General features: G+C 44.8%; 2 protein-coding genes and 1 non-coding gene across 3 annotated transcripts; all 3 read left to right on the forward strand.

Annotated features, from left to right (window-relative positions):
- The first annotated feature begins 3391 nt into the window (after positions 1-3391).
- On the forward strand, positions 3392-4724 carry LOC136439566 (lithostathine-1-beta-like). Its single transcript, XM_066434986.1, has 4 exons — positions 3392-3430; positions 3691-3767; positions 4071-4132; positions 4315-4724. The coding sequence occupies exons 1-4, from the start codon at positions 3392-3394 to the stop codon at positions 4722-4724; spliced, it is 588 nt and encodes a 195-aa protein (XP_066291083.1).
- A 1424-nt stretch (positions 4725-6148) lies between these two features.
- Positions 6149-12047, forward strand: LOC136440831 (adiponectin receptor protein-like). Its single transcript, XM_066436955.1, has 8 exons — positions 6149-6255; positions 7731-7850; positions 8625-8742; positions 8987-9140; positions 9334-9489; positions 9734-9922; positions 10156-10248; positions 10428-12047. Exons 2-8 carry the CDS (start codon positions 7748-7750, stop codon positions 10527-10529), a joined length of 915 nt encoding a protein of 304 aa, XP_066293052.1. The 5' UTR covers positions 6149-6255; positions 7731-7747; the 3' UTR covers positions 10530-12047.
- Trnaq-cug (transfer RNA glutamine (anticodon CUG)) lies at positions 7471-7542 on the forward strand. The gene has a single exon. It is a non-coding gene; the product is annotated as a tRNA-Gln (tRNA).
- Positions 12048-13307: the final 1260 nt, after the last annotated feature.

Raw genomic sequence — 13307 nt, forward strand, 5'->3', positions numbered from 1 at the left:
CTTTGCCTTTAGGACCGCTATGGTAAGGCTTCGCCCCGACCTTACTCACTCTGGTGCTAGATTATGATCTATTCATTTTACCTTGGCTACTAATAAACTGACTTATGTCCCTGACTACCTGCTTGACAATGCCGCTACCGAACTGGTTGACAATCAGTCGCTTACAGTAATCCTCCATAACCAAAGGTGAAATTTCATCCAGAACAGTTCTGACTCCTGAGCCTTGTCATGCCCCTCCTTTCGTGCCTGGGAGACTAGCGCCTCCACTAACGCGAGGGCCCGGTGAGGGTCAAAAGCGGCTTCTGGTCTGGCCGCGTACCGGACCAGCTCCTCCTTAATATCATCCGCCGCTCGGCCCTGCCTCAGCGCCTCGACCTGTCTCCTCAGCTCCTGCATCTCCTGTATCAGAGCTGCAACGCCCTACAGACAACAAACACATAGTGTCAAAAATCCGCTGCACAACAAATGACGTAATACGTACTACACCACGTCATTCATAAGCTCGGACCACATGTAACGTTGGGTAACATAAATTCGCGGGGTACTTAAATTCGCGATTTTTTGAAAACGGCGTATCTAGGGATATGTGCTACATGCAAAATCAGTTATAACGCCAGCAATGCAAAGCAGATAGACTAACGTATTCAGAACACTGGCTGAAAAGCTTCGATAACCATGCATTAGAAGTTGGCGACGTCAAAATCTCTCCGTCCCTTATTGACAGAGTCTGGGGGCTTCGTGGGAGAATCACCCAGCACGGTTGTTCGCTGGTTTATAAGACAAATGTCACATCTCCTGCCTGCTAAACACAATTATTTATAAGACAACTTATTACAATCTCTTTTGCTAACCTGCAACTGGATTCTAAGTGTGATCAATCATCAAAACTCCTCTCTGTTGCTACAACCTACGGCACGTGTATTTTCCCGCCGCCATATTGTTAACCAGAATCCTGTTGTCAAGCAGACGACAAAGGTTTGTGAGGAACACTTTTTTGTCTAAATGCTGCGTGTGATAGTGGACTGAGGAAGATATTTTCCTCAAAGTTTGCTCCTAACACAACAAGGAACACATGGACATAGTAGTATTACCATTGCTACGGCATCCAGCTAACTTTCCATGAATAATGTAACGTTACACGTTGCCCGATGATGACGATGGGCCGACTTTGAGTGAAGTTCTACCGACTCAACACACGGGTTGTTCCCGAACTGGCCTGATGTGTGCGGTACGACCGTTTTTTCGTGTATTTTTTTTACTTGGACACGTCTATATCCATAGCACTCTCCTCAAGCCAAGGATGGAACGAATAGCTGCTGTATAAAATGTGATTAGCGGTAAGATATTCAAGACGAATCTTCTCTCCCGAATTAATGTGCCCCCCTGTCCGACAGCACCGTTATTGTGCGTGCGGCGGACGGTAGTTTCAAGTTGAAATATTATGGTGTCAGCACGACTAGAGACAAAATCTACCATATATATGATTAGTGCAAAGATAGTACATGATACTGACAGAATTATAGAAAAAAAGGATGGTTTATTGTTCTGCTAGATTGATTTCAGTCAACCATTATCGGAAAAATCCCGAATTTATGTTACCCGACGTTAAATTTTTCATACTCGTACATTCTCTCAGCGTCCTCGCCCCTAGTGCTCTGCAATGTCCTGCTCCTCATAAGCACGGACCACATGTGAATTTGCATATTCGCACACCCTCTTAGTGTGCTCGCCACTAAATGCTCCGCAGATTCTGGCTCACGAGCTCGTCGCGAGAGCCCACAATTCCACAATTTACATACAAACACACACCTGACAATTTACATATGAGAATCCGGCACTACCATTATCACAAAATGGCGCATCCGGCAAACAAAAGACGCAAACTACAGCATTACAAGGTTACCAAACATCGGCGGAAAACAACGAGACAAACTGTATCGCTTACCGACTGAGCTTGCAAAGCCGTCTGGGACAGTCCAACTTGACCGGGTTGGGAATCTTCCCGAACTTGAGCCACCACCTGCGGGTTCGGCATCACGGCCTGGTCTTGTCCTTGCTGTTGTGTCTGTTGAGCTTCTTGGTCCGGCGGCACCGCCTGCTCCGTAGGGGCAGGCGGCTGAATCTGCCCCTCGGCTGCCGACTGCAACTGCTCCATCCTCCCTTAAGTTGTTGGCGGCACGACGCCCTGCCCGGGTTGGGCTTGATGCTCCCTCGGGTCCCTTGGGTCTCCCGCTGCACTCGTGCTCGGCAAAACCGGCTTCTGGGACGCTATACTAATAGGCAACAACCAGAAGCATGTCAAAACAAATTTCTCAAACTCACTTCCCCCAACCCGAGCAAGTCTCCGCCACGCGAAGGAGAACGGCTAAGTCGTTGGGCGCTTTGGGAAACTTAACCCGAGTCGCCCTCCCCGAGCCAAGTTCGAACAACGGAGCAAAATCCACCCGACACCACGAATGAAGAACTAACAAAGTCCGCTACACGTGCAAAATTCTCTTCAGGATGCAAACACACACGCGGAAAGCCAAAACCACGCAGAAAATTTTCTCCAACAAAGAGACCACACACTTGGTACAAAAATGTTACCATCAGTACACTCCAAACCTTTCCGCAGCTACTCGACGCTGAAGAGCTTGTTCCATCCGCGAAAAAATACGCCAAGTTATCCTCCGTGAGGGTTCCAAAGTCTGACTGCAGGTCACCGTCGTCGCGGATAGCTCCGAATAAAGAAGGGCCGTGTGGTAAGGCACGCCTGCCTTATATAGGGTTAGTTAATTAGGTTATTATGGATGACCAATCATGGCGCAGTGTAAATAGCCAGTGCGTCAGCCCTAGACTGGGCCTCCGAGCGGCGACACTGCCTGAGTAGAAGCTTGAATTCAGCCCTTGATTTTCTCATAAGGTCCCAGATCGCTCCATGTCTAGACCGGCCCATATGCCGCCAGAGAGAGAAAGCGTCCCGGGCGGCACAGTGGGCCTCCTTCATAACGGCGTTTCAGCCGGGTATGGAATGGGGAAAAGAGCGTTTAGTAGTGGGAAGTGAGGCGGACGCGGCTGGTTGGATAGAGTTTATTATCTGGTTAGAGAGGAAGAGAATAGCATTCCTATGAGCATTATTATCACAGTTAGGGTCATTACAGTAGACAATATCATCAGGTATGGATAAATTAGAGAGAGGTGAGTCAGAACAGGTGCAGTAGCAGTCAGCTGGAGTCGCACGCTCCCAATTAAAGGCATTAACATAATGACAGGTGGAATGTCACCCTCAGCTGTGTTTGTTAACAATGACTCCCTTTCAAATGTAACCCGTAAGGGGAAATGATCAGAAGACATAAATTCATAGAGAACCCGCATGTCTGATATTGCTGTGCATGGATTCGGAACGAACGCAATGGTCCAGCCAAGAAGTTGTCCCATGAGCGTCACTAAGGTAAGTAAAGGTATCACTGGGAAGCAAAGCATCAACACTGACATGAAGGTTGTTATCTTCACAAAAGCTATGAACCATGGGAGCGAACCGCCCGTCAGGACGGGTGTTAGAATCACCTTTGAGATACCTAAGTCATTAATCAATGCATGCCTCAATCTTACCCAGTTTAGTCAGTTGGCTATAAATACAAAAGAGGAGCATTTCTGTATCACCAGAAATAACTCTGGCGGCTAAAATGTGTTCTCAATACTAACCTCCAGACCAATATTCTGTCTCCAGAGGACAGCTACACCGCCATAAGGGCGACCCTGGAGGAAACCCTCGTCCGTGTTAACAGGTGAGGTACCAAACGCTAGGAAGTCAACATCAAGTTCAGATAAAAAGTTCAGGTCATGCGGAAGTAGCCAGTTTTCCTGAAGTAGGACAATGTCAGGATCAGGGGAGCAGAACTAAAGCGTGAACTTAGTATATCTTGTTTCTTTTTGAGCTCTAGTACAGTTTTATATACCCCCGAGATATGACGAGTGCCCACCAGGAGCCTGCCTGATGCCCGACCGTCGTTCGCGGGGTATTTGGCAGGGACCCTACAACTACCCCACCTGGATGTGATAAGCACGCGGTACCCTGTCGGACCCCACAGGGGTCACTACAAGACACTGTCAGGGCAACTTTCGGGTACCTACCGGAGACCGACCGATGAAGGTGACAAGATTTTACAAAAATGCCACCGAGTGCCTGCCGGAGCACCACGGGACCCCTGCAGGGTAGCGTGAAGAAAACTTTTAATTGTGACCACGACAGCCGGTGCCCCCCGGACATTAGTCCTGGACATGGTATTGTCTTTATCATTTTTTGTGAGGCAAATAGTTTATTCTATTTTTCAGTAACCAGTCCTGATGGTTACCAGAAGTACCGTCGGATCTGCTACAAAGCGTTTCTCTCGCTGAAAACGTTTAACGACTCGGCGCTAACCTGTCAGGCTGACGGGGACACCCTCGCCATGCCCCGAGACGCCGGCATCGACGCCTACCTCGTCTCCCTCATCAATGCAGCACCTGGAAGCGACCTCTTCTGGTTCGGCTTACATGACAAGCGAGACGAGGGCCAGTGGGAGTGGATGGACGGCACCGCCCTGGGCACCGGCTACAGCAGGTGGGCATACGGGGAACCCTCGAACTTAGCAGGTGACCAGCATTGCGCAATGTACCTCAAGCAGTGGGTTGATTTTCAATGTGAACGCAAGTTTAGGTTCATCTGCCAAGTTGCAACGTCAAGTCCCGATCAGAATGTTTAAGAGAAACATCTTATATATTCACTTATCGAGACTCTACATTTGTCAGCATTGAATACTCAAATACAGATATGCGCTGTACACATGAAGGTAACAGGGAACTTTAAAAAATACCAGGTGTGTGAAATGTGTAAGAAATTGTAGAAAATTCCAGGTGAGAAATCATTACATAAACAACCTTCGATAAGATTCTTGATATGTTGGTAACTAGGAAATTAATACAGTTCGAGAAGCGAGGAGGACATTAACTACAAAGACATCACTTATTCTATTATCATAGACTTGCATATCAAATCGTCTCTTAGCTTTTGATGACCATGCACTGTATTCTTGTTTGTATTCATTTTAATTAAGAAAAAAAAATGTGTTACCCATGGTCGTGCCTTACTCGTATCTTTGCCTGACAAACCGTAAAAAGATCCATATAGCGTTTATGCCAAGAGATCTTAGACCGTATGGAGTCCTCTGATGTCTACTTCCCATTATGATAAATAAAGAGCTTGAATTTAAATTTCAATTACATCTTAAGGTTTGAAATCAAAGACGACAGAAGGGAAATAAACTGAATTTTCCCTTTTAGGTTTGAATTGCGTACAAATTGTAAGCATAAAGGACAGGTCGTTTGAGTACATGAGTACAAACCCTTTCAACATATATTAACAGTGACAAATTCATCAGTGGAAGTCATCAACAAAAGAATGTTCTTCTCCTCTAAACTTCCTCATTGTCTTCCAACTTTTGTACGTTGTGGATTGGTAACCAAGGACGTTCTATTCAGACATGCGATTGTTTTCATGACATTAACAAGTTTGGTAAAAGTAAATAATTTTCTACAACATCTAGTTCTAGTATGTTCACTTCTTCACCGAAAAGGCAAGCTAGCAAGATTGGCAGGTGCCTGGAGCGATACCACTGAACATCTCTTCAGCTTCAATCGACCTGTCGAACATTTACTAATCTCCACGCAGATATATACGGTGCCAAAAATCATAAATGCTAGCCAGGGAAGCTCCAGTCAGCCAGATAAGGCTCCAGTCGGGCACCGTATGATCTGCTACAAGACGGAACTAAACTGGAGCTTATCTGGCTAGCATATACGATTTTTCGGCCCCGCGTAGATCTGCTTGGACATTACACACATTCTTTATAAGCTCAGAATTGACCATGGAAGCTATTGACCCACGGATCGGAGTTGAAAAACCGGGTTGTACCATTAGCATCGGAAGGGGGTGTCACAATTAAGTGATTGTATTTCAAGATGCTTCATTTTCTAACAGGTCCGGTTGTAAAAAGAAATCGTTTTTGAACACGAGGTCCATGTGTCCCTTTTTACAGAGAGTGAATATATGAGATGTACAGTTTTTATTCAAAGTATCGGCTCGTTGGGTAAAGAATGCAAATGGAACATTCCTTTCAACACTGGTTCATCAACAAAATAACAGCCGGTCCGGTACCTTCACTGTGCCACCTGAACAGCAGTTAAGTTGCTTTGACAAGCACGACAAGATAAAAATACCTAGACACAACCCTTCCGGTAAGTCCTCTCATGTGTTTTCTCCATTACTAAGTAATGTGTAGACTGAAAACAGCTTGGACTTATTAAAAGCACACCCTGGTTTTAGGGACTTCGCCCACCACCCCACATTCCATTGCCATTGCCCTGGGGCAAACTTGAAAAACACTGATACACACGCAACGATGAGTAGGTCATCACGAAGTCGTTCTCTAGTCAAATACGTACTGAACGGTCTTTCCATCATATATCATGTAAATGTCAGAAACTAGCTGCTTTCAACTATCAAGGCCATGAAATACCATATAAACCTTACTGGTATAAACAAAAGAAAATACGGAGCGCTTTAAAATGCTAGTCAAATTTGTGAAATAGCACGAGTCACCACAGACAATGTACAAAAATATATGGATTGATAAATCATGAAACGTCACACGCAACTAACTACAATCGATAGAAACTGACAATTCATAACTGGAAACTGTCAATGAAATTGAACAACGAGAAACTTTCTCTTAAAGAAACACACTTTGTCGCAAATAATCGTTTGTATTGTACGTTGTAATTTTGTTCTACGTCGAAGAATGAGGCTTTATCACTAGTGCTCTTTGAGCCTTTTTTTAAGACGGCGTTTCTGCCACGCCAATGTTGACGGATGTTGTACTGCCACAAATGATATTTCGACGAGAAGGTAGTACTGTATAGCCACTGATCGTCTTGATGTTTGTTTTAGTTTCTACAGCTAAGCTGCCCATTAGAAGGAAATATTGTTAACCTCTTACATTATAAATGAGGAACAGACAAACTGCTAACTTATTCATCATTATTGAGTAACTTTGACTATAAGGTTATTCTAATCTTATTATCAGTCTGTAGATCGTGTTCAGGTATCAAGACGTCCTAACGCAAAATGTAAGACGAAGCATATTTGCTCACAAACAATAGAGATGAAAGAATTTTTGTGAAACCAGTCTGCATTCCATTCGTGAAATGCTATACTGGCTTAAGGTCTTGAGAATGAAACCCATGTTTCTGAAGGACGTCTCACAACAGTTATGCGTGGCCGATGATAGGCTAACGAGGGCAGTGGCTTCCAATTGGCGGAGGTACGCGAACTCCGAACTTAAGTTATAGTTGTGTGCGAGGCACCTTTGCTTTGATTGCAGTTATTGCCTGTCGGCTCAAAGGTCGGAGTAGTCTTTGTCTAGCTAAATGCATTTGTATGTGACATCAACGGGTTCTATGGTGTAATGGTTAGCACTCTGGACTCTGAATCCAGCGATCCGAGTTCAAATCTCGGTAGAACCTAGAATCGTTTGTATTTTTTGTCAAAGTTGTTGTATCCATCACTTTCGACTGACTTGCATCACTTCGCCATTACTTCCGTTTATGTTTTCAATAATCTTTTGCGACCTCAGATTTTAAGAGATATACAGATAGAAATAGACGATGAGAACTTGACTTCTGGTGACTGGCATATCTTATAATTGGCACAGCCGCCTTTCCACAACTGATGGCAGCGGCAGAACATGAAAAGGGCCCGGTCAGGCACAGGAATGAGTACCGGTTGCCTGACGTCTCCGCCAGGGAAGCAGAACAACGTATCGAGTGTTCTGGTGAGTTTAGACATAATGATACACTGACAGTACACTTCTCAATTTCTGGTCCAGCTTTCCTTATCCTATGCACACTGGATGGGTTGGAAATGGGTAAATCATGTCAAAGTGCCATGAACATTTGGCCTATGTGATTTAATAGCTGGGGATAGACCGACTATACATGGTGCAGCACATAGCTCGATGACTTGGCAAGTCAAAAGAAACGGAAACACGTTAACCTTAAGAGTCAAGACATGAATAGCTGAGACGGAATGACCTTTCTAGGACCCCAACCCGACCTTTCAGGTCTGCTCTGTGTTTGGGGTCAATCTGCCAATAACCCTGGACGCAAGAATGCGCAGTATGGACGGCATGCGGTTTGGACTACGTCATGCCTCGGCATGAATGACGTCGGGTTTCCCAAATTTGCATACGGACGTTGTTCTTTAATAGTTGTTCTATGGCGTCATTGATTTGCATAAACTACTTGTAATACTTGAGTGGGCGACCCTTTTTGTTTGCTTGTGTATCTCTTTCCTAAGAAATATAATCGTAGATATGTTTTATTTATCCAAGCAGATATGTGGCTTTACTTCATGTCTTCAAATTAGTTGCGTTCTGAAGTCCTTTTTACGGGTGCATTTTTCCACTTGTCGAAGCGTAACTAACGTTTCTGGTGCTATTAAAGACGTATCTATAAAAAATGCACCAAAAATATATACTAAGTACAAAGGAAGTAGATTACGGTCAACCTGCAGCTCCTGCTAACGCCCCGTGTTGTTTGTTGTGAAGGCGTGGTGGGCTGTAGTCTCCGGGAGTTGCCGAGGTGGAGGACAGCGAACGGCTGGTGTTCACCCTTTATCCTCAACGGCTACATGTACAACTTGTCGACGGCACAGTGTTTCACAACGTAAATATTCCCTATTATCGTACCCTCATTAAAACAAACTATCAGACTGAGCAAGAATAGCGCCTGTGTACATGTGTTTATGCGTGTGATGAATCATCGGGGGTAGGCGATGAGCAACACCGAAAGGGACTCAAGGAGTGATATTTGTGTGGCTGCGCATATCAAACAGACTTCCTCTTGTGAAATATTGATAATTGGTAAAAAAAACATGCATATCAAACAAACAAACGATGTACTTTTACAGTCCTTTCCGTTGGACGAACGAGACACTGAATTTCTGGACGTCGTTTCTGGCGGCGGTGTATTTTCTGTGTCACCTGGTAGGCGTCGTTCTTGCACGTGAGCGCCAGGATTCTTTCGACTTCTTCGTCCACGCCTGTGTTCTTGTGCCTTGTTCAGTAAGTATGATAATATTATCAGTCCTACATTCAATTCCTTTCTCGAATTTCATGAAAGAAACCTTCTCCCCTTCTGTCATTACGAAATCAATACGCACAATCAATACTACCATGTACAGTCAGTCAGTGATAATTAATAACTGCCAGTCAACAGAATCAATATAAACTGCCCTACTAACAACCTTTCCCCCAGCCATGCTGCCTAAGTCACGCTGCCTGGCACCTTTTCATCAACCATTGGAGTGAGAGAGCGGCGCGGCTAGCTAACGTGGCGGACATCCTGGGCGTGTGGGTATCGGGAGGAGGCACCGTTGTTCCTGTGTTCGCCTACGGGTTGTACTGTTATCAGGTGAGTAGCAGTATGTTAATCAGTTAAGCACTTGGCACAGAAAAAGTCCACAGCAGATGGCAGGAAGAGAAGGGCGCAGAAATGGGTACCGGTTGTTTGACGTCTCCGCCTGGAAAGCAGAACAACGTATCGAGTGTTGGTGAGTTTGTGCCTAAGCTAAGCTAGGGCGTTCTTTTACTAACCATCTGACGTGTAAAGTGGGCAAAATCATTCAAGAAACCTTTTTGTTGTCTTTCTTTTTCAGGGTTACACCAGGCTGTACCTGTCCAGCCTAGCTGTGCTCGTTTTGGTGCTCCTTTTCTGCACAGCGAGAGGAATGAAGTCTCATCCCTTCAGACTATTCCAAGCCTCTCTCTTGCACCTGGCGCCGGCCCTCGCCTTACTCCACGTCTGGCTGGTTCTGGATCCTGGGTTTACCAACAGTCTTACCACGGTAACAATAGCCAACACTGATGTCGTGTCTAAAATTATGACTGGGACTTCACTTTTGGCATTATCGCTATTTCAAGTGCTAAGTAGGCATGACATGGTTTGACCAATGTTTGACACTATCAAGTGTTGGAAGTACCAATAAGGATTATAGGGGACCCTATAACCTTCTTCGAAGTTATGTCACTCACAGGAATGGGCCAATGACACTTTTCATGTGCCTATATTCATCTGTAGGTTGTTTGGAACAAGTGGTTGTCTACCTACATGGTCTTTTTCCAGTCATGTCGGCAACATACACGGTCAAGTTTCCAGAGAGGTTTTGGCCAGGTCAGGCAATGTTATTTGTATCAGCATGAATGTACTGCAGTATAGCACATTCTAAATGTGTCTTATATTCATTAACAACTCTGAAGTCAGGACCCGGCAAGCTTTCCTTCTAGTCGTTTGTGTCCATAGATTATGGTGTAAATGTTTTCAACAAATACACATTTTAATGTTTCTTGCAGGAAAGTTTGATTACGTCGGACAAAGTCACCAGTTGTGGCACTGCCTGTGCATCTATGCCCTGTACTGCTGGCACAATGCATGCTGGGAGTTTGCTGATGTGAGGAGGACACACCCCTGCTAGCCTCCTTAGCAGGCTTTGAACCGGCTTTTTTGGGGGCTAAATAATACATTTTTGCAGCCAGCCCGTAACTATCAGCCACCCCGTAACCATTTCGCCGGTGATATGGTTACGGGGTGGCTGATAGTTATTATTTAGCCCCAAAAAAGCCGGTTCAAAGCCTGCTATGCAGGCTACATCCCTGCCATGTTAGATAGCGACACCCTAGTTAGGCAGCCTCCTTTGCAGACTTCTACGAGTCTCAGCTTATCTGTTTAGATATAGCCAACACTACTATTAAGTAGTCTATTGTTACAACAGTGTCGGGCGCAGTTCACTGTCACATGTATGTTTTTCCCTATATTTCTATAATGTACTTGCAATTAGCACTGAGCATGAACTAGCAATAAAACTTTCATCTATTTTTTGGGGGAGCGCTGATTTGCAATTTTCAACATGGGCCGGGTTCTCTAATGATACGCGGCGAAACTGTCTACCCAGTATTAAAGAATCTGGCCCATGTTGAAAATTTCGAATCAGCGCCAAAATAAACACTGGCGCTCTCAGAAGTCTGCAAAGGAGGATACCAGTTAGGTGTCATTCTGAACAGACCTAGTCAGTTATGTATGGTACTTTCAAACTTTCATTCCAACATTTCAACTTAGGATATGGTATCATAGATTATTGCCAAAATCTTCAAGCAGATCCTACGGTGGCAGGGCACAGTATCAATTGGCCAAAACAGTATCCATTGTCCCCGGTAGTAGATACCAGTAGTTTGGCCAACGGATGCTGTCACCTGCCGCCCTAGGATCTGCTTGAAGATTACAAAAATGAAGCTGTCTATAGGAACATGAATTTAACAGCAACACAAGTGAGCATCAATGACCTTATGTTAAGGCACTAAAATTCACAATGCTTTGATGACAATCACTATTTCACATGGATGATGTTGGACAACAAAGGCAGGTACCAAGTACTGAATTGCTTTTGTATTTTACAAAAACCTTGCTCAGGTCTAGTTTTTTGGCGACACCTCAGGGGCGGAGCCTATTGTATAGTACTGCTTTCGGTTTGCCAAATATTCTAGGAATCCCGCGGATGCATTCCCAAGGGAATTACTTTTTGGCAACGCCTTGCTGATACGGCGTTTTGTATAGCAAAGACGAATTCTATTGCTCAGGGCATAGAAAAGGTGCTGGTTTGTATTACGCTTTTACTGCTGTTTATCGATGTTTGACATACACTTTCTGGATGTTGCAAAAAGATTTAGACCCATATACCACTTCTGTTTCTCAATGTCTTTCAAGTTTTTGCTTCTGTAAGCATGGATGACATGCTTGGACAGGCTCATATTTTCCATTGAGTAAAGTTTGATTTTGAAAGGTAAATAAGTCAGAAGTTTCAAAGATGTCAGGATTTTTTTGTAAAAAGACCATTATGTCACTGCTTTTGATTGATTTTTTCTTAGAAGCTTTGTGCTTTGCTACTTTCAATAAAAAATGATATGCTTGACATGTAACCAACGGATAAATCCGAGTTCTTTTAAATGCAGCTATGAAGCCTAACATAGTAAGGATAAAGAAAGGACACAGAGACAAGGCTTTCCGTACACTGGGCACGGGATACGGACTGACTTTGACTACGTCATGAAACTGGCAAATAGTATGCTAACACAAGTCTTGACTGAGGTTCTCTACCCCTTCCTGGACTGAAATCAGTTGCCGTAAAAATGGTTTCTATATTCTGTCGTCGAAGACAACCTCTTAACAATTCTCTGCTAACCCCGCAGAACATTGGTAACCTCTATCTTTCTGTGACTGGCTTTGTAGTCCACTACAGTAAAGAGTAACACAAAGGAAAACACATTTTTGGGCATCATGGCACAACAATAATAGACTACGGTGTCAGCAATTACAAGAGTTTCATCAGGTGTTGCACCAGTATCTTCTTGCAAGTTGGTGAGAGCATGTAATCGTATCACAGCTTTCAAACACACTGATTGTTCACAATATTCGTGTGGGGTTTTCAATATCAGTTTGTACACCCACCCCTAGCCTGTGTTTACACAAGCTCTCCCTAGCTGGCGGAGGTAAATGACCCCCTCCGCTGCGGGCGGTAGTCGTCCGACCGGCCACTAGGAGCGCGATTTAGTCAGGCTACATCCACCTTCGGTTTATTAGAACCGTCATCGGCCAGGTTAATTACCTTATGTACGATTTCGATATACATTTAAAATGGATCACTACCATATACAAACTAAAATACATTATGGAATAGGCAATATATATCCGTTGTATGAACAAGTTCAAGTCAGGCCGTCAGGTTTTGTCTGGTTGTAGTAGCGATTGTAGCAGCGCAAACGACGGTCGTCCCTCGGCTACACAACTCCCTTGGCTACACAACTCCCTTCCCGGCATTAGAGAACCTTGCCACCCCTCCCAATATATATACGCCGCCGTTATAGGAAGTCTGCGAAGGAGGCTATAGTTCCCTCCCGTTCCCTTCTTCCTGTCGACGACGCTTGTTGTGTGGCTCCCCTTGGTCCCGACGTTACGGACGCACGGGCGTCTATTCCGGCTTCTCCTAGAGATGCAGCTCGTCTCACCGGCATTCAGTAGAAGATCTCGATGGCCGACTTCGCCCCTCTGTGTGGGGTGTCGCGGGACATCACACGGGCCACAGGGACATCTCTTCGTCATCGCTTTCGTCCCGTGTGGTCCGCCTGTGCAGGTACAAAGCGGAAACACAGTCGGTGGAACCCTGGCGACCACAGCGGTTC

The sequence above is a fragment of the Branchiostoma lanceolatum genome, chromosome 8 (assembly GCF_035083965.1).
Source record: "Branchiostoma lanceolatum isolate klBraLanc5 chromosome 8, klBraLanc5.hap2, whole genome shotgun sequence".
In the NCBI taxonomy this organism is placed as follows: Eukaryota; Metazoa; Chordata; class Leptocardii; order Amphioxiformes; family Branchiostomatidae; genus Branchiostoma; species Branchiostoma lanceolatum.